Source organism: Camelus ferus, chromosome 9, assembly GCF_009834535.1.
Source record: "Camelus ferus isolate YT-003-E chromosome 9, BCGSAC_Cfer_1.0, whole genome shotgun sequence".
Taxonomy (NCBI): domain Eukaryota; kingdom Metazoa; phylum Chordata; class Mammalia; order Artiodactyla; family Camelidae; genus Camelus; species Camelus ferus.
In genome coordinates this window covers 44,266,689-44,287,520 of record NC_045704.1, presented here as the reverse complement: position 1 = coordinate 44,287,520, position 20,832 = coordinate 44,266,689, and the positions used below count along the sequence as shown (strand labels likewise).

General features: G+C 50.5%; 2 protein-coding genes across 5 annotated transcripts; both read right to left on the bottom strand.

The window, feature by feature from the left end:
• Positions 1-286: 286 nt before the first annotated feature.
• Positions 287-14,519, bottom strand: NUTF2 (nuclear transport factor 2). Of its 4 annotated transcripts, none has more exons than XM_032486582.1 (5): positions 14,385-14,519; positions 4,190-4,317; positions 2,507-2,578; positions 2,325-2,423; positions 287-809 (listed from the first exon to the last, which is right to left on the bottom strand). In XM_032486582.1, exons 2-5 carry the CDS (start codon positions 4,286-4,288, stop codon positions 696-698), a joined length of 384 nt encoding a protein of 127 aa, XP_032342473.1. In that variant the 5' UTR covers positions 4,289-4,317; positions 14,385-14,519; the 3' UTR covers positions 287-695. The 4 variants fall into 4 exon arrangements, with proteins under 4 accessions (XP_032342473.1, XP_014411277.1, XP_032342474.1 ...); XM_014555791.2 differs by lacking the exon at positions 14,385-14,519 and adding an exon at positions 13,914-14,327; XM_032486583.1 differs by lacking the exon at positions 14,385-14,519 and adding an exon at positions 6,103-6,249.
• Positions 14,520-16,887: 2,368 nt separating this feature from the next.
• Positions 16,888-18,945, bottom strand: THAP11 (THAP domain containing 11). Its single transcript, XM_032486581.1, has one exon. It carries the CDS (start codon positions 18,530-18,532, stop codon positions 17,597-17,599), a length of 936 nt encoding a protein of 311 aa, XP_032342472.1. The 5' UTR covers positions 18,533-18,945; the 3' UTR covers positions 16,888-17,596.
• Positions 18,946-20,832: the final 1,887 nt, after the last annotated feature.

Here is a 20,832-nt window from a genome sequence, read left to right as displayed (position 1 = left end):
AGGTAACAGGAGGTATCAGAAGTGACTGTAGAGACTTCAGTGCAAGGGAAGCTTTAGGCTAGACCTGAATTCTCCCTGTCTGCAGCTCACTTTCCCAATACCAGGTGGGCTGGAGAGGGGAACACTATGTCCTACAAGAGAAGCTAGCTGAGAGTACTGTTTCAGCATTTTCTCCTTGCAACAGGTATTGCTGAGTTGGAGTAGAAGTGGGAGGGTGAGACATAAGAGAGCCAATGGGGCAGTGTAGTTACTGATGCCCAGCCAACTATTAAACTAATTAAAACAATTTAAACTGTTACGAAAATTTTCGTGGTTTTATTGTATCATGAGGCATTGAAACATCTGAACAAATCAATATCTGGGCGGTGAGGCAGCTGCTTTCTCCTTCACTTCTTTGGGTTACTAGAGCAACTTGTCAGTAGATTAAAAAAAAAAAAAAAAAAAAAAGACAACCTTTTGCATTACTTAAGTCTTTCCAAGGCATGCGCTGGTACAACACAAACTTCTCCTGTCAGATGCAACTAGTCTAGCGTCCAAACATCATGCACAATACCTCGGTAGCAGTAGCGCACTGCGCCCACTCCTACCGTGGTCCTGCTCATTTGTGTATGATATTTGGAGCATCTGGAGGAGTGTGAATAGTATCAGGAAGAGGAGGGAGGAGGAAACAGCATGAGTGCCTGGCTGGGAGGAGGTCAGCCGAAGTTGTGCAGGGCAAGCCTGAACATGTCATTGGTGCAAACCCAGGCATCGTTGATGTTCTTTAATAGGAACATCTGGTGGAACCCCATGATGGGATCTTCATCGGCCTGTGAGAAGAAAGAAAATGGTTCAGTAAGATGGCCAAGGAACAGGAAGGGAATTCAGTAGCAGGAGATAAGACCCCAGGACTCAAATCCTAGGAGAGCTAAGGGGTACTTGTGACTGAATGGACATAATGTATAAAACACACTAAACTGGGCCCACAGAGGCCTATAGATGCCAGCTCACACTGCTACATACACTTAAACTGCAGAACAACTCACCAGTTAGCTACAACAGAGCAGAGAACATATGTGCCTCTGAGCCCACGTTTTTGGGCAAAGTGATCAATTTGAAAGAGTTTCACAGTGTTTCCATGTAACTTACAGTATTTAAAAACGAAACAATCTTAGTGTCTGATTATGCCAGTTAGTCCAAGCAGGAGAAACTACTGCTTATACTGACTATGGCCAAGTACATGAGAAAAGGCTCAAAACCAAGCTCACACTGTGATGACAGCTCTCTGGGGGAAAAATGAAGCATCACTATCAGGTGGTCTGTTTCTTGTAATGTAACATATAACATTTGCAATGAAAACAGAAAGGCAAGAGATTTCCAGTCAAACTGCTGAAGACTCGGGTAAGGCCTAGTTGAGGCAAGGGCCCACTAACCAGCGCTATCCCTACCATCACTGGTCTTTCCAGTAATTATAACCAGCAAGGAGGCAAATAAGTCCTTTGGGGGCTTTAGAGTTGGATAAACTACTGCAGAGGCCTAGGGAGCCCCACCTCCCTCCACCCTCCTATTGGACTCAGGAAGCCCTGCCTAGTCTAAGGACAATGCATGTGGGCCTATTATTCTGGGCCCCAGCATGACACAGGCCCAGGAGGTTGGAACCTGATTAAGGGGCAGCTCATTTGTCCAGCTTTGAGAAGGAGGAGAGGCTTTTTAGAAACCAAGAGTCTGAGGTCAGTCAGCTAAAGCATAACAGGTAGGAGTTCCTGGGGTGCTGAGGGACCACATGAAAGCTTTGAAGGGAACAGGTCTTGAGAAGGGGAAGAGAAAATGCAGACAGAAGCAGGAGTTCCAGGAATCTGCTTTGCTCAGCAGATGGAGAAGCCAGCAGCCAGCTCAGGGAGTGGTGGTATGGAGTCCAGTAGGGAACTGCTACTTAGCATCCAGCTGGCTCATTCAGGGTCAGCTGCCTGCAGAAAGCCCACATACACTGTGGGGCAGTAAAAGGCCCTGTGGCTTCACAGCCCCATCCTGCTCCTAAACCTCTTGTCCCTTTTCCAAAAGGCTCTAAACCAGTGCCCTCCACGAGAACTTGCTGCAATAACAGAAATGTTCTGTTTGCATTGTCCAATAGGCAGCCACAAGTGATTGACTATGAGCACTTGAAATATGACTAATGCAACCGAGAAACTACATTTTGATTTTATTTCTTCTTAGTTAATGTAATTTAAAAATCACCACATGTGGCTGATGACTATTGATTGCATTGAGCTACGCAGCTCTAGGCATCACTTTGCCTGGGTGTCCCTTGATAAGCAGGTCACATCATAGGGAAGCAGCACTATTACCTTGAGCTGGCCCACAACCATGCTGATGATGCAGCTATCTGGTGTGGGCTGATGGTCCTGCGCTGTGATGCTGTGCTGGATTTTCTGGAACGGAAGGCTCTGTAAGAGAAAGAGTGGGTGTGGGCTGAGGCCAGCAAGGTGGGGAAGGAGCTACCAGCAGCCCAGCCCTGGCCCTTACTTACAGACAATTTCTCCACAATGGCAGCTTTCCCCTGGAATTGCTGTCCTTCCCACGTAAGGCATGACGCATCAATCTGAAAACCAGGAAACGTGGGGTCAGAGCCTCAGAGCACAAGGAATATCCCTGAGGCCCTGAAAGGACCCTGAAAAAGGTCTTGCCTGGGGAAATGAGTCCATGTGTTAGTTTCCCTGTCTGTAAAGAAGGGAACCAAGGGTAGTTTCCAAATTTTACACAATTCACAATTTCTTAATTACACTCTATCATCGCAGAGCCCAACCTCTGAAAGACTACGTAACAAAATAAAAACTTAGTAATGAATAAGTTCATTTCCCAGTTTTTATTCAAGAAGTCAAGTGGCCTTCAGTATGTATGAGCTCCAGGCTGGTTATGTATGGCCGGGGCTCAGCCAAAAGCCATCCTGCTGTGTAGTCAGTCAGTACCAGTCCCAGAAAAGCCATCAGAAATTACTTGGAAAATCCTATGTTTATCACCATCTCTAGAGCCCAGGCTGAGTTCCATAAGGCCCTTCCCATGGGGTCAGGGAGGGATGAAGGCTGACAAGGCCTTTCAAGGCCTAGCCTGGGACCTTCCCTACCATCAACAAGTTTCTTGCTAACTTCATGCCCCCTCCTCCAGATTGTCCCTGCCACAGCCTTCAGGGGCAGAACTCAAAATTGCCTCTGCTACTTATCAGCTATGACTTAGACAAGTTACTGTTTTCTTCCCCCAACTCTCAGTTTCCTGATCTTTAAAGGGGACATGTGCTGAGGATTATATAGAATGACATACATAAAGTACTCTTTTAGGACCCTGCTAACTCTTCTTTGGGTCAGGCCTGCTTTAATTGATTTTAAAATCAATGAGGCAGAAGTGCCAGGATTCCACAGTCAGATCAGTTTGAGTTTTTAAAATTACCCTATCTATGATAATGATAATCAAATACTTGTGCTTGTCTTCCACTGGTAAGATCCCTCTGTTTTCTTCAAAATTTCTCTACTGACCCTGGCGTTTTGGAGGGTGACTCAGAGAAGTTTGTCCACAGCCCAGTCAGGCTCCAAGGTTATGCTGGATGACTCCTATCATTCTTATCCTGGACAGACCTGCTAGGCATGCCTGATCAATCACATTTCTGTCTTGGGCAGGATCAAATACAAGTAATTCTTGGTGTATATGAACATCATTAAAATAGCAGCAAACAATGCCTGCATAGAAGGGTTTCTCAAAAAACACATCAGCCTCCTTTGGCTAACCCCATTTGTTTCCCATGAGCATTCAGGGGTTTTTGGTCGCCCAAAAGGAAGCTGGACCTGGGGTCTCCAGGAGAGATGAGGACTATGATGATGATGCTCATAACTGCTGCTTCCAGAGGGCACCGTGAGAACTAGCCTCTGTCTGCCGCTGCCCAATCTGGAACAGAGACACTCCCAGGACCACGGAATGGCAAGCCTAGAACCTCCCTGCCTAGGGAACCAGGATCCACACTCTTGTGGAAGATGACAGAAGGGAGTATGTGGAGCAGGGAGTTGGGCTAGGTCTTAAGCCCCCTGTCCCATGGACAGAAGCTCAGATAAAAGGATACAGTCAAATCCACTGAGGGCTGCCAGAACCTGTGAACTGAAGGCCTTGGCCAATATCTGAATTGATCCCCTGGGGTCCCCCTCTAGTCCTAGAGCTGAAGACTTACATAAATTGCGCCTAGCTGGGTTCTGTCGTTATCAAATAACTGGTAGTAATGTTGAATGAAGCTGGATCCAATCTGCTCCCAAATTGGCTTGTCTCCCATTCTGGAGCGTCACCCGGCCTCGTTGAGACCTGCAAGAACAGCCAGACAGGGAAGAAAGTGTTGGTACTCTGGTACTGTGGAAGGAGGAGGTAGCCAGCCACACTGTCTCCTCACTGACCCCTACCCCTCCCAGACCTCCCTGAGCAGGGAGTCCTTTGCTGAGGTCTGTTCTCCCAGGGAACACAGAGAGGGGCCAGGGAACTAATAAGCGACCCCTCAGTACAGACCAGCAGGGAGCCCAGAGGTGGACTAGACTCAGCCCCATCTTTGAGGAGCTCTGTTGATGAAACAGAGAGGTGGCAGGATCCTGGAGTACACAGGATAGATGCTGAGGGTGGAGCCAGGACAAAGGAAGCTCAGAGCAAGTCCAACGGAAGGATGGGTTTTTAAGGAGGAGCTAAGCACGCTCCCCATAGCTTTTCATTTAATCTTCTCAACAAACTGCAAGGCCAGTTGCTGCTATTCTTCCCACTTTGTAGGCTGGGAACTACTGATGTCTATGGGTGGAGTGTCTTCTATTGCAGCCCTCAGTCCCTCAACACTGCCCCAGGATTTTACTGGAAGGGCAGGTGGAAGACCCAGTGAGTAGGGGGGAATGGCTTCTCAAGGCCACATTTGCAAAAAAAACAGCGAGTGACATCCCCTCACCTTTGTTTACTTCTTTGAGGCCAGGTGACACTTCATTTCTTCACTGATGGGGGCTACACCTATCCACTTCAGAGTTGGGGCCATGAACTCAGAGGGTCTCAGGTAATAATGGAGAAATATTGGGAGGGGAAATGAAGTCTGTGAGGGGGAAATGTGTCATGACATCATCTCTCCATCCCAGCACTGGCTCCATCATAAGGGACTGCCCCTCTTTTGTCTCTGAGGGGGAGGGGAGACCCCTCCCAGCTACAGATATCAGGAACCCAAGGCTGTAGATGGAAAATCCAAGTCCCAGATGAAAGAGCTGTTCAGGCTTTGCTAGGCCCCTCCCAGGTAGGAAGCCTGCATCTCACTGCAGGATCTCATGACAGCACACCTGTGTGTTGTTCTGCAGTTGCCTCTGACTGTAGAGGAGCTCATCCCCTCTCTCCTAGTAACAGGACTCTGAACCAAAGCAGTAAGGAAGTGGGTTTGACTCCGGCAGACAATCACTGGCAGTGGTGGGATCTGATGCAAGTCACTGCCTTTCTTAGGGCCTCAGCTCCCTCCTCTGTAAGGGGGTGGAATCCTGATGCTGCCAGTGGTTATGAAGCCTCACGAAGGGAACCTAGTAAAGCTCTCAGCTCAACGTGGTAAGTGCTAGTTCACTCCAGTCTCTATGACTTCACCCAAGGCCAGAGAAGCCAGGGGGAAGAACAGTGTAGGAGGGCAGTGGCTCATCCCCAATCCAGCCAGTCTCCCAGCCTGTGACCAACACACCAGCCAGTAAGGGGCCAGGAAGCTGAGCCAGCTTTATTTTAGGTCCTCTAGGAGGTAGTTGCACTAAAAATAGCAGCTCAGTGCTGGGATGACTAAGAAATGTCCAGGAAAGTCTAAAACAAGCAGAGGAGAAAGCTTGGACCCAGCCATGCCTGCTTGGGACAAGGTGTGTCTCAATTCACACTTTGCTAAGAAACAAATCAACAAGTGGGGAAAGTACAGGATCAACAGCTGGTCTCAGCTGCTGTCTTGGTCATATTTCCAAGGGATCAGACTGTGCCTGTACCCACACAAACATGGGTTACTGGAGGCAAGACACAGCCCCACACCTCACATCTCTGCCCCTCCCACTCTAGTATTCACTATGTTTGGCTCATTGACTGAGGCCTGACCCTACCACATCTTACCCACAAGATGCCTTGCCCAGCTCCCAAGAACCCTGAGGCAGGCGGAAAGCTGGAGGAATGGATAAGGGCCACCTCTCCCTCTGTCCTCAGCAAGGCTGGGCAGCCTTCATGGAAAGTCTTGGAGAAAGAGTACGCCAACAGCGTAAGCAAATGCCTGGGGGCGTGAGAAGAGATAAGGGTGGGAAACTGGGAAGGTGGAGATGGAAGGTGAAGGGAAATAAGGCAACAAGCTGATTCAGAGACAAGAAAAGTGGCACCATATGGTGGGATGGTGAGGTGGAGGAAGTGTGGGGGTGTCTTTTCCTTTTTCAACATTGTTCTTAATGGTGTGATAACTTGCTAATAAAAAACTACTTGGCAGAAGTAATGGTGGAATAAAGAGGATGGAGGAATAAAGGGACAGAGGAGCTCTTTAGTCTAGTAGAGCAGGGCAGTCCCAAGGAACAGGACTGCTCAGGGGGCCCCCAGAAAGTACGAGAAGGAAACTTCAAAAGTATGTGGATTGAAAACTGCTTTAAAGATATCAAGTGGGTCTGCTGAGGCCAATACCAACCTTGTTCAAGGCCTGCTTGACTATGATGCATTTACCTCTGTGTAGTGACCACAATCGCCATGTGGTCAGATTTCAGTCATCCCACTTTGCAAGTGGGAAAACTGAGGTTCAGCGATGTGGGGAGTCTTGCCCCAAGCCGACCCAGTACATCAATGCTGATCTGGGTCCTCTGGTCAAGGTCAGTGTTTTATTTCTGAAAACTTTGCATCCCTGAGCTCTAAACCACAAGGCGACCATGTCTCTCCCCTACAAAACACTTGTGTTAAAGGTCAAACCCTCAAAATTCCACAGGTGGCTATCCACACCTATCCCTAACTCCTTAGCTATTCTCTCCTTCCTTCATCCAGCTCCACACATAAATACACCAGAACTCGCTGCATGTTTGCTCCTTGTGTTTTTTGCACAGGTGAGTCCCTAGGCCGGGATGCCCTCTCTCCCCTCATCAGTTCCTGACTGCCTGGTCAGTTCCTGCTCTCCCCTCAAGTCACTGTTCAGCTGCCACCTATTTGGGTCCTCCTTCCTAGACTCAAATGTTGACCCCAAAACCATGTGCAAATCCATATCAACACACCCAGGGTCTACTCCTCTGCCGGAACATGGTAACTCTGGGCTGTGAGGGTTGCAATGTGGTTCTTGCCACACCCTATTCCACCCCTCCAATCTCCCAGCACAGAGCATGGCCCAGCAAACTGCAAGATTTCTAATTCCAAATCTTCCACAAAGCTTTCAACTCATGGCTGGGAGGGAGCATTCCTGAGTCCAGAAAAAGCAGCAGGGTGCAGAGCCCCCCTCTCATCCCCATGCAACACAGGGGAGGATGGGAGGATGTTCCCCAGGACGGCCAGCAAGCCCTGACCTTGTTTCTAGTACATTTAAAGAACAGCCTGGAAAGAAACAAAATGCCAAGGCTCAGAGCCTTACACCAGATTGGGAACTGACCTTGAAGATGGCTTCTCCTATAGCTCTTCCAAGAGGGCCGCTGACAACGCCATCTCCTGCTTCACCTCAATAGTCTGCAGGCTGACCAAGGCCAGGCTCCTTGAGGAGCAGAAATGACCTTGGTGACCTCTCGCCCACTGAGCATTAGCCTTCACTGACCCTTAGGTCTCTGTGGGTACAAAGACCCTCTAAGAATGCCTCAAAAACTGTGGCCCTCTCTTAATAAACTTGCACAGAGGCAGAGATTACCCAGCCTTGTGAGAGATTTCAAGTTGCTCACACTCCCTGAGGGTCAGTCATAGACCCCAGGTTAAAATTGCTGGCCCAGAAGATCCCATTGGGTAACAGAAAATCTTCATTTTTATCCCCAAATTCTGGGTCAGTGTTTCCAGTATTTCAAAACTTGAAACAGCTGTGTCCAGCTGATAACGTCTCATTTTCCCTAATGCGTATTAGGTGTAGAAACATGCTAAGGGCTTTATGCACACTTGTTTTAAACACCCTGTGAGTCAACTCCATGCTAGAGATGAGCAAAATGAGGCTCAGCAAGGTCAGCTAATTTTCTCAAGGTCACAGGCCTAACAGATGGTGTAACTAGACCGAACTAGGCTTAGAGGACTCCAGAGCCAGAACTCCCAGAGACAACTGGTCTGGGGATAAAAATGAACAGTACGTAGGGCTGAAGCCCTGGATCTCTAACCTTGACTTTCTCAGATGGGGCAAGACAGGCCTGATAGTGCTTCTACCTCCAAACAAAGGAACCAGGCAGATTTCCACACCAAACAATAGACATTTTCACAGGGAATGATCTCTTAGTTTTCCCAAACCTTCAAAGTCACAACCCCATTCTACCATCTCAGCAAAGCCGAGATAGATCCTGGCCTAGCTGGACCTGCGGCAGGGATGGGGGCAGGAGAGTGATGGGGAAGAGGACATTACTAACTTCATACTGATACACAGAAGGATGCTCACATTTGAGGGTCCATCACCAAGGCCCACAGAGAATGCCAGCAGATGTGCCAAGCTTCTAGCGGGGTCCTTGAAATCAGCACCAAACATGGCCATTACCCTCACACGTACTGTCTGCGAGGACTTCCCAACCAACAAAGGCTGGGAAGGACTCCTCTGACAAGTGGGATTGACAGCCAACCTTGGCTTAAACCCAGAGCACAGGTGTGTACTGCAGGGAGTGAGGAGAAGGTGGTGGGCTACAGCTAGACAGGAAGACACTGAAGGGTGCCTGTCCTTCAGTAACAAATTGCCTCTCTCTTCATGGTGAGGGGTGCTGTGTATCCTGTCTTACGGCCCTCCAATGACTGTCCTTCCCATTCCCCACTGACAAAGTCTCAACCACTTATCCTGCCTTCAAGGCCCTGGGTAACCTGGCCTCCCGACTCTTCAACTTCATCTCCTGCTACTCAATGCCTCCCCTTCTCTGCAGCCACTCTGGGCATTTTCCTGTTTCTGGAAGATGTCAAGCCTGTTCCAGCCGAGGGCTTTGCAACTGCTGATCTTTTTACCTAGATTACTCTTCCCCCTAGATCTTCATGTGTCTGACTCCTTGTCACTTGTAAGGGTCAGCTCAAATGTCTTCTCCTCACAGACATCTTCCCTGACCACTCAGTCTAACATAGCCACCCAGTTACTCACTTCACCATCCTGTACTGTCTTAGCACTTGTCACTGCATTAGACTGTCACACATATGTATTTGTTTATGGTCTGTCTCCCTGACTGGGGCATCCCTGTTCCCAAGATACCTGGTCCAGCCCTTCTTCTCTGGAGGAGTGAGTTCTGGACAAACCCTGTTCAATTTAAGTGGCCAAGTGACCTACCTCCCCTTCACTCAAATGTTCTGTCCCAGCTGTTAAGGAACAATTCTTTGGAGGGACAACTGTGGCTGAAAAGCAGGCACACAACCACACCCTCAAAGGCCTAGCCTCTAGCTAGCTCCTCCTCTCCCTCAAGAGATGACTCTCTGACCCTGTCCCCTCAGCAGTAATTATGAGGAAGTTAGGGTAATCAACTGAGGGTATGAAGCAGGGCCCAGTTATAAGGAGTCATTGGCAGGTCCTAGGTGAACACTAGGTCAAGAGCTAGGAAGAAGGTGGGTAACTCAGCTTCCTGTAGGGGCACCACACTGTGGAGCAGCCTCGACCCAGGACCAGGAATGGCCTCATCCACCACTTCCCTGCCCGAAGTATGGAGAGAAATCAGCCAAGGTCTGGTGCCTTCAGTACCGTAAGGGCCTTTCCCTTCTCTTCTATTTGGAGGGAGGGCTCCAGGGCCTTCAGGCTGCCCTGGCTAGCCTAGAAACTCAACTCTGAGACCTGCATTCTGGTCTCTCTGCTCTGCATTTACTCATTTCCTGAGTAGTCGCCCCTTTCCAGGTGGCTCAAGGATCTCTGAGACCCCTGTCCTAGACAGCTCCCATTCATGAATTTGCTGGTTCATGTACGATAAGCCAAACTCCTACAAGCTGAATAGTTACATGTATTCCCTCATTTGAGCTTCACAGCCCTGTAAAGCTGGTATGATGATCATAACTTTGTAGATGAAGAAACCAAGACTCCAAAAGGTTAAGGAAGAATTCAAGACTATACAAGGCCTCGGGCAGAGCCAGCATTAAAATGTCCAAAAAACTGGCCTGGAGTGGAACAGCTGAGAGCCAATGTCAAGAAGCAGAAAGCACATAGGTGGCAAAATGAGGCAGTGAGGAACGAAATCCAGGCCTTTTTGTTCTCTACTGAAATCAGCAAGCTCCATGCCTGTCAGGACAGAAAGCCTCTGAGTGCATACTCAGCCTGTCAAAACAGGTTTATACTCTACAACTGAGAACTTGCATTCACCCAGGCCTGAACTACCTCTGCAAGGTCTCTACTCTACACACATATATCCTTCTAGGGGGCAGCAGTTTCTGCCATGGTGAGACCCAGTGGCTCCAATGGAGTATCAAGACTTTAAGAAATAAACATTCCAGAATGTCCCTAGTTTACTGAGACAAACTGCCTTCAGTTCCCAGGTACCTTGGACACAACGCTCTCATAAGGAGGCTTCTCCATGGTAGCCCCCTCTCCAGCCTAGGGGCTTAAGGAGTTGGCACAAAGCAGGTACCAGCAACAAATAAAGAATAAGGCCCAGGGAAGTCAGAAGGGTCATCCTGGGCCCTCCTGTGTCCCTCTTTCCTGGCCACTAAGACCTTAAGATTCCTCTCAAGAAGATACATTTCAGCTGATAGGGCATGAAGGGAGAAGGTACCATAGATACCTGGTGGTCAGGGTGCTGACCTGAATGATTAGTCACGCCAGACTGATTCTAGCCCTGGAAGTCACTGCAGGGACAACCCACATGCTGCTGCCGGCCTCAGGGAGGGAGTAAAGGATTCTTGCCACATATGGTCAAAGCAAGAGAACCACAAAATCTCAAAGCTGGGAAAGGGGTAGCTAACTTCAAACTCATAAATATCCCCAAATGGCCCATCAGAAAAAAAAAATAACTTTAAAAAAAGGCCCATCAGGAGGTTCAGCTCAACCCCAGGACAGAGGAATCCTGCCCAACTTTCAACGTCCATTCTGTGGAAAACTTTTTGGATCCACGCCCCTATCTCCAAAAAGGACTATTCCCTTTCATTTCTGGAGAGGGCACCTCTGTGTTTCACTCTGGGAAGATGTCCTGATAGGTATCACTACAGGAGCACTGGGCACTTTAATGTGACCCGAGAGGGTCTCAGTGAAAGGGGCAGAAGCCATAAACCTAGGCTCCAGCCAGGGAATGAGAAGACCACAGACCACAAAATGCTGGTGAGATTCCCAGGCATCGGGAGAATACCCAGCAGAGACTCCTGCGGGAGAGAAAAGGAACAGGCTATAGACAGCTGCTAGACTCAACAGCCATAGCAATTTGCAGTAGTGACAGCATCCCTCAAGGGACCCCAGACCTTCCTGGGCCCAACATCCTGAGGTATACTTTGCTCTGTGGTTTCTGTGAGGCACTGGAAAGGAGAGTGGGCTTACTAACAGCCTTTCCTCTTTGGTGCTCTAATCATTCAGAAGCCCCCACTTCTGCAGAGGGCCCTGTGGGTCCCTTCAATTTAGCCCTCAGCACGTAACAGCAACATTACTCCTGTCTCCCCCACTACTGTGACCTCCTTTCCCCAGCACCAGGACTTGATAGGATTCATTATTCTGTATCTAGCCTCAGTCCAGAGCCTGACATACAGAAAGGACCCAAAGAATGACTGCTGAACAAAATGGATCATTGGTGAGAAAGGAGAAAAAAGTTTCAAGCAAGATACTGATGCCTTAGTAGGGGAATCCTAGAATTTTTTTGATACAAGGTGACTTCCACTTCTAAAATTTGAGAGTTCTTTCACTTAAATCATTCATTTCATCTCAATCCACCAACTGCAGAGAGCAGAATAAACTGAGACATGGCTCAGAGAAAAAAGGTGGGCTCCATGTCACTAAGGAACCTAATGTTGAGCTGGTTGAGAACCCAGCATCCTCACACCCTGCCCCCATGCTTATGCAGCCATATCCTGACTGTCCCATGCCAGGCCCCACCTCCTAAGTCAGCCCTATATGAATAGAACATACAGACTGATTCTGGAGAACCTCAGGGTCCTCCTCTTATCTCTGAGATGCAGATGGCCTGCCAAATTCCACAAAGGTCAAGGACTTCAATGGCTAGCTGACATCAGACACATAAGTTATAATGAACTTCCAGGACTGGAATGAGAGGGACGGACCTGAATTCCTCCTACTCCTGGGTAACCTCTGAGAAGGAACAGAATCTTTTTGACCTTTAAGAAAACTGTTGTGATCAAGCCACCCAGGGCTTTGAAATGTGCAAAATAATCCACAGCCATAAAGCCTAACTCACCTGAAACCAGTGTCCTAGAAAGAACCAACCCAGACAACCCTGAGGTCTTGAACAATTGCTTATAGACTAAGAGATCCAACCACACTGATGCTATGTGTGTCCTGTGGGTAGTCTGTCCTTGTTGCCCGCCTTCACTGGCAAACTAGGCCTCTCCTGAGCCTACTGAATAAACCTGAGTTGCATGTGCTCCTGAGCTAGAATGTGGACTAAGACAGTTGCGTTCAAAGAGAAGGCAGGCCCTGGTTAGGAGATCTGGACAGATCCTTGCCTGTCCTCCTGAACCAGGGAGAATGCAATTTAACTGCAGGAAAACAAGGCTGGAGTCCAATGACCAGTAAATATGACCTAGAGAAATACTCAAGGGAAAAGAAAATTTCATGGGTGGTGGCTTTCTGCATTATGGGCCTAATTCAGCTCTCCTAAGAGACCAGCTTGCTGCTGAGGCCAGGTGTACAGAGACTTAGCTGCTTCTTTCGTCCCTGCAAGAACTGTGGCTCAGAAGCAGCACTGGGTCATACGAATCAAGGCTTGACAAACTGTCTCTTCCCAAATCCCATGTTCTTCTCTAAACTCATCCTTTAATTCATCATCACTCAGTCAGAAGTGCCTTTAAAAAGCCTGTCAGAAAACTACTCTGTGGCGAGATACCCCCTTCTCCAGATTCAATGGAGTCCCTGGAGCCATCATTAAAGGCAATTTCCCAAGGCCTAACCAGCTTCCTGACATTCATAGGTTCCTCAGCTGTTGGAAAGTGAGCAAGTGAGGAAAGCCTGACCTTCTGCAGCCTACAACTCTAGTTCTGCCAGCCAGGCTTCAGAAGGGCCCCAGAGTCCGAATCTAAGCCCAGCAGTCCAAGTGAGCTCCATGCCCAATGTCGCTTGCAGCCCAGCCTCTCCTGTGGCACTAGACTCATGGACCTCAGACCTGGATTCTACTTGACCCTCCGTTAAACCCCACCTTGTCGGTATTATTCTTATGGAATCATTCTCCTCTGGTAGGAGGGCAGATGACCCTAGGAGGGGCAAAAGTGAGGAAAAGGCTGTGCTGAAGAGATGTAACAACGTGTTGAAGGCTCACACATTCAACTTCACCTCCTTGGCTTCTTTTCATCATCCCTCCGCTTACAGGGCCGGCCAATCCATCCACACCTGTGGCCTGGTCACTGATACAGGGAAGGTCAAGGGCTGGACCTAAGAGTCGCATCAGGCCAGATTCTCCAAGGCTGGCAGCAGGTAAAGTCCCACGTGGAACCGCCCTCCAGCCCCAGATTACCTGACCCTGCTCTCCACGCGAGAACCTACGCATGAGTTCCACACAGTGGGAGATAGATTTCGTGCACTCTCAGGAAGCAGGCAAGCAAGGGAGCGTTCACATACATCCTAGCCCAACTACGGCTGGGAACCGGGTGAGGGTAGGGCTGCGGCAGGCGGGCGCCCTTACCCAATGCTGACTCCGGAGCGAGCCGGGTGGAGCTTGCCCATCCCCGGATCCTTTTCAGGCTGGCGGCAGGACGTAGGCCTGGGGTCGGCCCGCTAGCCTGCCTGCAGACTTTGAGGGACTCGGGCAGGCCCGTCTAGGCCAGACGGGGCGGGGCCCGGAGAGCCCCATCTGGGTGGTCCAGACTAGAGAAAAAGGCCCGGCCCCGGCGCGGTCCGGTGCGTCCGCCACGGGCAAGGAACGCCCAGGATAGGCTCCTGACTGTCTCTGTGTTCCCCTGGCCGCCGCCTCAGAGGACCGGCGGGAGGCGGAGCCGCGCGCGACACATGGCCCGGGCCCTGCGCGGCTTCGGGCCGCTGGGGGGAGGGGGCGGGGAGGGGCCGCCCAGGAACTCGCAGCGGAGGCTCCAGGCGGACCGGAGAGCGCCTCCTGCGGCCCAGCCCCCGCCCAGGCGCGCTAGCCCCCGACACTCACCCGAGGGGCTGGCACGATGGCGGCAGCGGCGGCGGCAACCCAGCGCGGTCTGCGACCGACTGTCCCTTCCCCCCTGCCTTCCCTCGCCACCCCGCTGCACTCTGGGAAACGCAGTCCCCTTGTGCTCCTTTCTGGCATATGTTGATTGGAGAAAACTACAGTTCCCGACGTCCTATGCGCCAAGGCCCAGACACGGCCTGCAGCGCGGGAGGTGAGGCTAAGTCGGGGAGGGAGCTTGCCGGGGCGAGCCCCTGAGAATTGTGGTCTAGCGGAAGCCTCTGGAACACCCGAGCTCGGCGCCAGGCAGGGGTCAGGGCTCAGTTGTCGCCAGGTCCCAGCTGGTCCAGCCCCGCCCTGGTTGCGCGGCCGTTTGGTGTTGGCCCCGCCTCCGTGGGAGCTCGGCCTGGCCCCAAACTGGCTTAGCCGCCCCTCCCTGGGCCCCTGGGCTGTTTCCGCTCGCAAACCCCCACCCCTCTTTGGTGCTCTGACCGCCCCTTCGGCTCTTCCAAGTGGTGCTCTAAGGCCAGCCCGGGCGGTACCCATAGCTTCTGTTGTCCCAACATTCTTGCGCCCTGCCGGGTGCCAGTCGGACCCAAAGCTGGTTTCAAGCAGGGGAGGCTTTCCTTGGGCTGGAGACTCAAATGCTCAAGTCGGGCTCTGCAGAAGACAAGATTATTCTTAGATTTCTACAGTGTCTACAAAACATTGTGATAAGTTTCTTATTTCTCATAAACAGTTGGGGCAACTAAGAGCCTCAATTTTTATTGAAAAAAGAGAAATAAATGGCTCTCCCAAACTTTTCCTGTGATTTAAGCGACCAGATTGTCCATAATCTCCCTCCCACCCATTGCCCTTTCCTTAACGCCCATTTTCGTCGTTTCCCAGGCAACGCAAACATTTGAAGTAAAGCCTATCTCTAGGTCAGGCCTGTTGGAGACTGCAGGGGAACCACAGGTAAAGCTAATAGTTACAAAGCTTCTCCAGGCCAGAGATCTCTCAGTACTCTTGTTCTTCCAGAAGAGTTTTACATCTTCACAGACCCCCACCCCCTCTCCTTCTGGGGATGGCTGGTAAGACCAGGCCAAGCTTTTATTAAATCCCAGATCTGTATTACTTTGCCTGACTAGGTTATTACTCAGCCAGTGAAACTCTGCACTTCCCTGCTTGTGGTGTATCTGGGACCTCCTTTGCTCTGAGCTATCCTCCCTCCTCCCAGAAGCTAAAACACCAGATAGGTTGTGTGGTCACAACATCCAGATGTAAGAGTCCTGGCCAGAGTCTGGCCCTCACCCTGTCCTGGGAGTGAGGCTGAAATGTTTAAGTGAGCCAAAGCAGAAACAATGTAAGTCCCTTCAACAAACAGGAGCTAAAGGATTCACTGAAGAGCATGGCTTGAGCCTGGGAAAATCCTCTCTCCTACTGAAGGGGAGTGGGGACACATGAGAGACTGACGCAATAGCTGCCTGCAAAGAGCTTCAGTCCCAGCTGGCCTGGAAAGGCACTGCTGTGTTTCTGCCACCTATGAGTAGCCAGAACCAACCCTGGAAGGGAGAGATCCAGTCCCTTCCCCAACTATTCACCTGCACAACCTATGCCCCAGACCTCCTCCAGTCCAGAAACTTGTTTCTCAAGTTGGTGCCAAGGGGCCAGGGGAACAGCAGAGACAAGAGAGACGTTTTAAACTCATTTCAGTTTGCAACGACAGGGAAGGCCCCAGGTGACTGGTTTTTTTCCATAAGTAACAGAGAAAGGAGTCATGTTTTATGGAGCCCAAGAAGTGTCCATTTTATGCCCCAACACCCATAGTAAATGGGGCTAGCTTTAAAGGCATTTGTCTATCCCCATTGGCTTTGAACTAAATTGCTTGGAACTATAGATAAAAACATCACTTTGCCCCTACAATATCCAATCTAAAAAATGTTAACAGCCAAGAAAATGAGTCAAGTGGTCACACATCCCAACTCCTATTCTTAAAGTCCTCTATAGACCCACCTCCTTCACAAATGAAAGTGTACCAAAGTCAAAGTCTATGGCTGGTTCCAGCTCTGGTCTTCACTGATTTAAGTAACTGCATACTCATGTGTGCCAGACACTGTAGTATGCTAAGGGATATAAAATGGTGAGCAAAATTTTCAACTCGAACTGAAAATTCACGAGGAATTCAAAACGCTCAGAGAAATGGGTTGCCACAATTCAATTTAGTTCTCAGTTGCTCCTTCTCCCAGTTGAAAGGACACAGGGAGCTAACCCATTGACAAACCAGGACCATCTGGTACAAGCTGCAAACTCTTTGGGGTGAGGTGGCCCAGGAACTCTGAAGGCATTATGAGGCTAGGGTCCATCTGCTTAGGGCCCCTTTATGGAGAAACCTGGTCACTGAAGCATCAGCCTAGTCCTTGAGACCTAAAGCAGAGAAGGTAGAAATCTATGGGGAAGTCCATCCCCTCTATGTTTCAGGGATCATTAGCTGAGTCCTTACAAAAATAAAATGGCGAAACCCAAATAAAAACCTTACTTTCTGTTTAATTCGTTTTGCCAAACAAACACAGTGAAAACTTTAGTTTGACTAATTGTACAGAAAATAGAATTTGTAACCAGTAGCAAACATAACAGGATAGACCTAAGTCCCTGGCAAGCTGGATCTCCATCAACAGGTCACCTAGATCCCTTTGTAGATGACCTCCTGGGAAGGAAGTCCTAGGAAGCAGAGGCACAGATCTGCCAGTCCCCATCAAAATCACAGGCTGCATCTGGGAAGGGAAAGCACAAAAAGTGGGAGAACTGATGTTACTTGATCTCTTATCACTACATAGAAGAGTTGTCTCTGATTGCTGGCCAAACTCAAGGTGTTGTCTTCCCAACCCATAGTCCTTGGGCATTCCGTCTGCATCCCAAGTGGGTAAGTTCAGTGGTTCTGAAGCCCCTGCTTAACCAGAACCTGCAACATAGACTGGGGGTGAAGGGGGGGAGGGGGGTTGACAAAGTCATAATTGCTGGTGTCACCAGTGCAGTCTGAGGTCCCCGACTTCAGGACCTTGCTTCAGGAGGAAACAAGAGAGGGTGCCAGGTCCCCAGCAAAAGATTCCAGCTGCCCTAAGCCTCAGTACTGACAACCAGTGCCCCAGGACTAGGTGGGTGTTCAACAACCGCGGCCTGAGGTCCCCCTAAGCTGGCAGGGGTCCGGGAGTCCCAAAGGCCGAAAAGAGACCAGTTCACATTCCGTGTTTCTTGCGGATGACAGCCATTGCCAGCAGCCGATCCTTCTCCCGGAGTTCTTCGCGCAGCTTGGCCTCGGTGAGACGCAGGTGACGGATGCTGCCCTTCATCTCCTTCATCTTTACCTCCATCAGCGCCAGGATGTCCCGCTGCTCGTTCAGCTTGCGCAGGAGCTCCTCCTCCGTGGTGCCTGACGACAACGAGTACGAGTGATCGGAGCCAGTATCAGGGAAGCCCTCTTCCCCCACCACCACCAACTGGGGGCCCATAGGGCACTCGGCGGCCTCCAGGCCTGCTGTAGCAGCCTCTAGCTCCGACGCAGCGGCTGCAGCGGCTGCGCCCTCTGCGGCTGCGAACTCGACTTGCACCGTCAGGTCGATGGGCTTCACGTCTTCTCCCGTGGGAGTGGTGGGCGCCGGCTGCACGGATCCTGGAGCCTGGCTGCTGTCTACAGCGGCCTGAAGGGTGAGGAGTACAGCCGCTGAGGCAGACACCAGGTTCGGCTGCAGCTGGGCGGTCTGGGCAGTGGAGGCGGACGGCGACGGCTGCTGCTGCTGCTGCTGCTGCTGTTGTTGTTGCTGCTGCTGCTGCTGCTGCTGCTGTTGTTGCTGCAGCTGCTGCTGCCTGCGGCGTGCGGCTGCGGCCCCCGCGGGTCTGCGTGCTACTTTGCGCTCGTTGACGCCGCGCAGCGGGAAGATGGTGGGGACGCGCACCGTGTAGGTTTTGCGACCGCCCTGGAAGTGGACGCTGCAGAGACGGTGGCCCGTGGTGGGCTGGAAGGTGGAGAAACACCCACTGACGCCGGCACGGGACACATTCTTGAGCCAAAGGCGCCGTAGCTCAGCGTCCTTGGGAAACGTGTAGAAGTGCAACGCCTTATCCCGGTGAGAGTTGTTGTAGCAGCCCGGCACGCAGCACGTAAAGCCAGGCATGGCTGCGCCGCGCGGCCCGGCCCGGCCCACCGGCCTCTTGAGCCCTTCGACGGCCCGGTCCTTCTGCCGCCGCCCGCCCCTCGACGGGCGGCGCCGCGCGAGGCCTTGGGCGGCCTCTCACTACTGCCGCCCGGCGCACCGGGCCTGGCCCAGCGCCCCGTGCCCAGAATACGCCTCCAGCCGGCCCGTGCCGCGCCGCCCGCCCAGCCGCCCGCCTGCGCTCCGGAGTGGGCCCCGGGGACGCCGCGAAGGACCGCCTGGGAAGGAGGACTACGCCCCCCACAATGCACCGCGCCAGAAGCAGCTCACTTCCGGAGCGGGGGCGTGCTTATTCCGGCCAATTTGCTGGGCTCCGCGACAGCCCACGCAGAGCGGATTCTTCCCCTGCCCGGTTCATCCTCAGCGGACTACAGAGGCGTATTCATTTGGATTGCTGTCACTTGGGGCGCCCTTCTCAAAGACCCGGAATCCTGATGGGGGTCGGCGACGCGCGACTCTCCAGTGCGCAAGCGCCCTAGGCATAGGCCTACAGAAACTACAAATCCCGAAATGCCTTGCGCTAAACTTGGCGGCTGTGGCCTGGAGCGCCGCCTAAGGGAAAGGTCGGATTACAGGATTCGGGCGAGGTTGCTCTGCACGCCGGAAGCGGTCCCCGACCCAGAGCGGGCGACTCCGCGGCATTCCTGTGGGGGAGGGGGGACAGAGGGCCTCAGGAGCCCCTTTGTCTGCGTTGGGGACTCTCACCCGACTCAGCTGCTTCTTGCGTTGACTCACTTATTGACCTAAACATAGTCATCAGTAGGCGCCTACTGTGCCGGGAAACGCAGTGCAGGGAGTTGGGAACCTCGCAGGAGCCAGACCGACCCGGCCTGACTACCTAGAGGGGTGAGGATCCCACTTTTGGATAATAGCTGTGAATGCATGCGAATGGATGTAAATCACAGAAATTAACGCTCCAAAGGAATGAACGAGACAGGGGAAAATGAGAGGCGGAGACCCAGGAAGAAAAAACTACAAAAAGCTTAGGTAGGAAGGAGTAGGTTCTTGCCTTGGGAACCAGCCCATAAGGCCCTGAGGCAGGAGAGAGCCAGGCTCCGTCCTTAAAGAGCCTAAAGGGTAGCCAGGGTAGCAGAAGCAAAGATAACAAAATGGGCCAATTTAAAAGATTTATGATTTTATTCTGCAGGCGACTGGGAACTGTTGGAAGGATCTTCAGAGGATGGACAGGGTTTGTATTTTAACAAGACACCTCTCCACTCCCTCGACTTCGATGGGGAAAGTGCCCTAAAGGGGAAAAGAGGCACTCGTCCAGGAGAGCAACCTGTAGGCCTTCTTCACCCTTTTTCCTGTCTTTCATTTTTTTCTCTCCTAATTACAGACCACAGGTATGAATCCGAAGCCTAGTACATATTATTTCTAATTATTTGGTATAAAAACGAAATAGATAGGGCTTTTTAAAAGATTGTGAAAGAGGGGGGAGTTATAACTCAGTGGTAGAGCGCATGCCTAGCATGCATCATGAGGCCCTGGATTCGATCCCCAGTACTTCCATTAAAATCAATAAATAAACCTAATTACCTCCCCCCTAAAAATAAAACAAGATTGTGAAAGAAAATAATGTCCCTTCAAGTTAACTGTTACTTTTCTTTCTTTCTTTTCAGTTTGTTGTTCTTTACTGTAAACGGATCCATACTTAAAATATTTTAGAAACATTCGGGACAATGGGGAAAAAACTATTTTTCTGGTCCTAACACCCAAACATTACATTGCATTCCTGTTTTCAACCAATGTGAGCCTTGATTATATGTGTGGATTTCACAGAACCTTTCCTCCTGGCTTCTATGCAGCTGAGCTCCACAGCTTGAACTCCTTCAAATTCAGAAATTCATTTCTAGTATGTGTAGTTCATGGTAAAAGAACCTCCTCACTCCCTCAACTCATATGAACATTCATTTATACAACTGTAAAAACATGAATACACACATTGTTATATGTTTAAATGTTTATAAAATGTTTGCAGAAGAGATAAAATTCAGCAAAAGATCATTGCATGTTACGTATTTTCATTGTCCTACAGTTAGTGATATGGTTCTACTCCTAGTCTCAAAACCTACCATACTCAAAAAATACTGGTGAAAGGTCAAATTGACATCATTTCTTTATGTACAGAACATTGACGATTATGCTCTGTAAAACTCTGCCTTCTAGTACATAAATCACTTCTAATCTACTCTTAATCTTCCACACTAAAAAATATCTAGAATACAAATGCATGGCTTTTCCCCCACCCCCACTGCCCT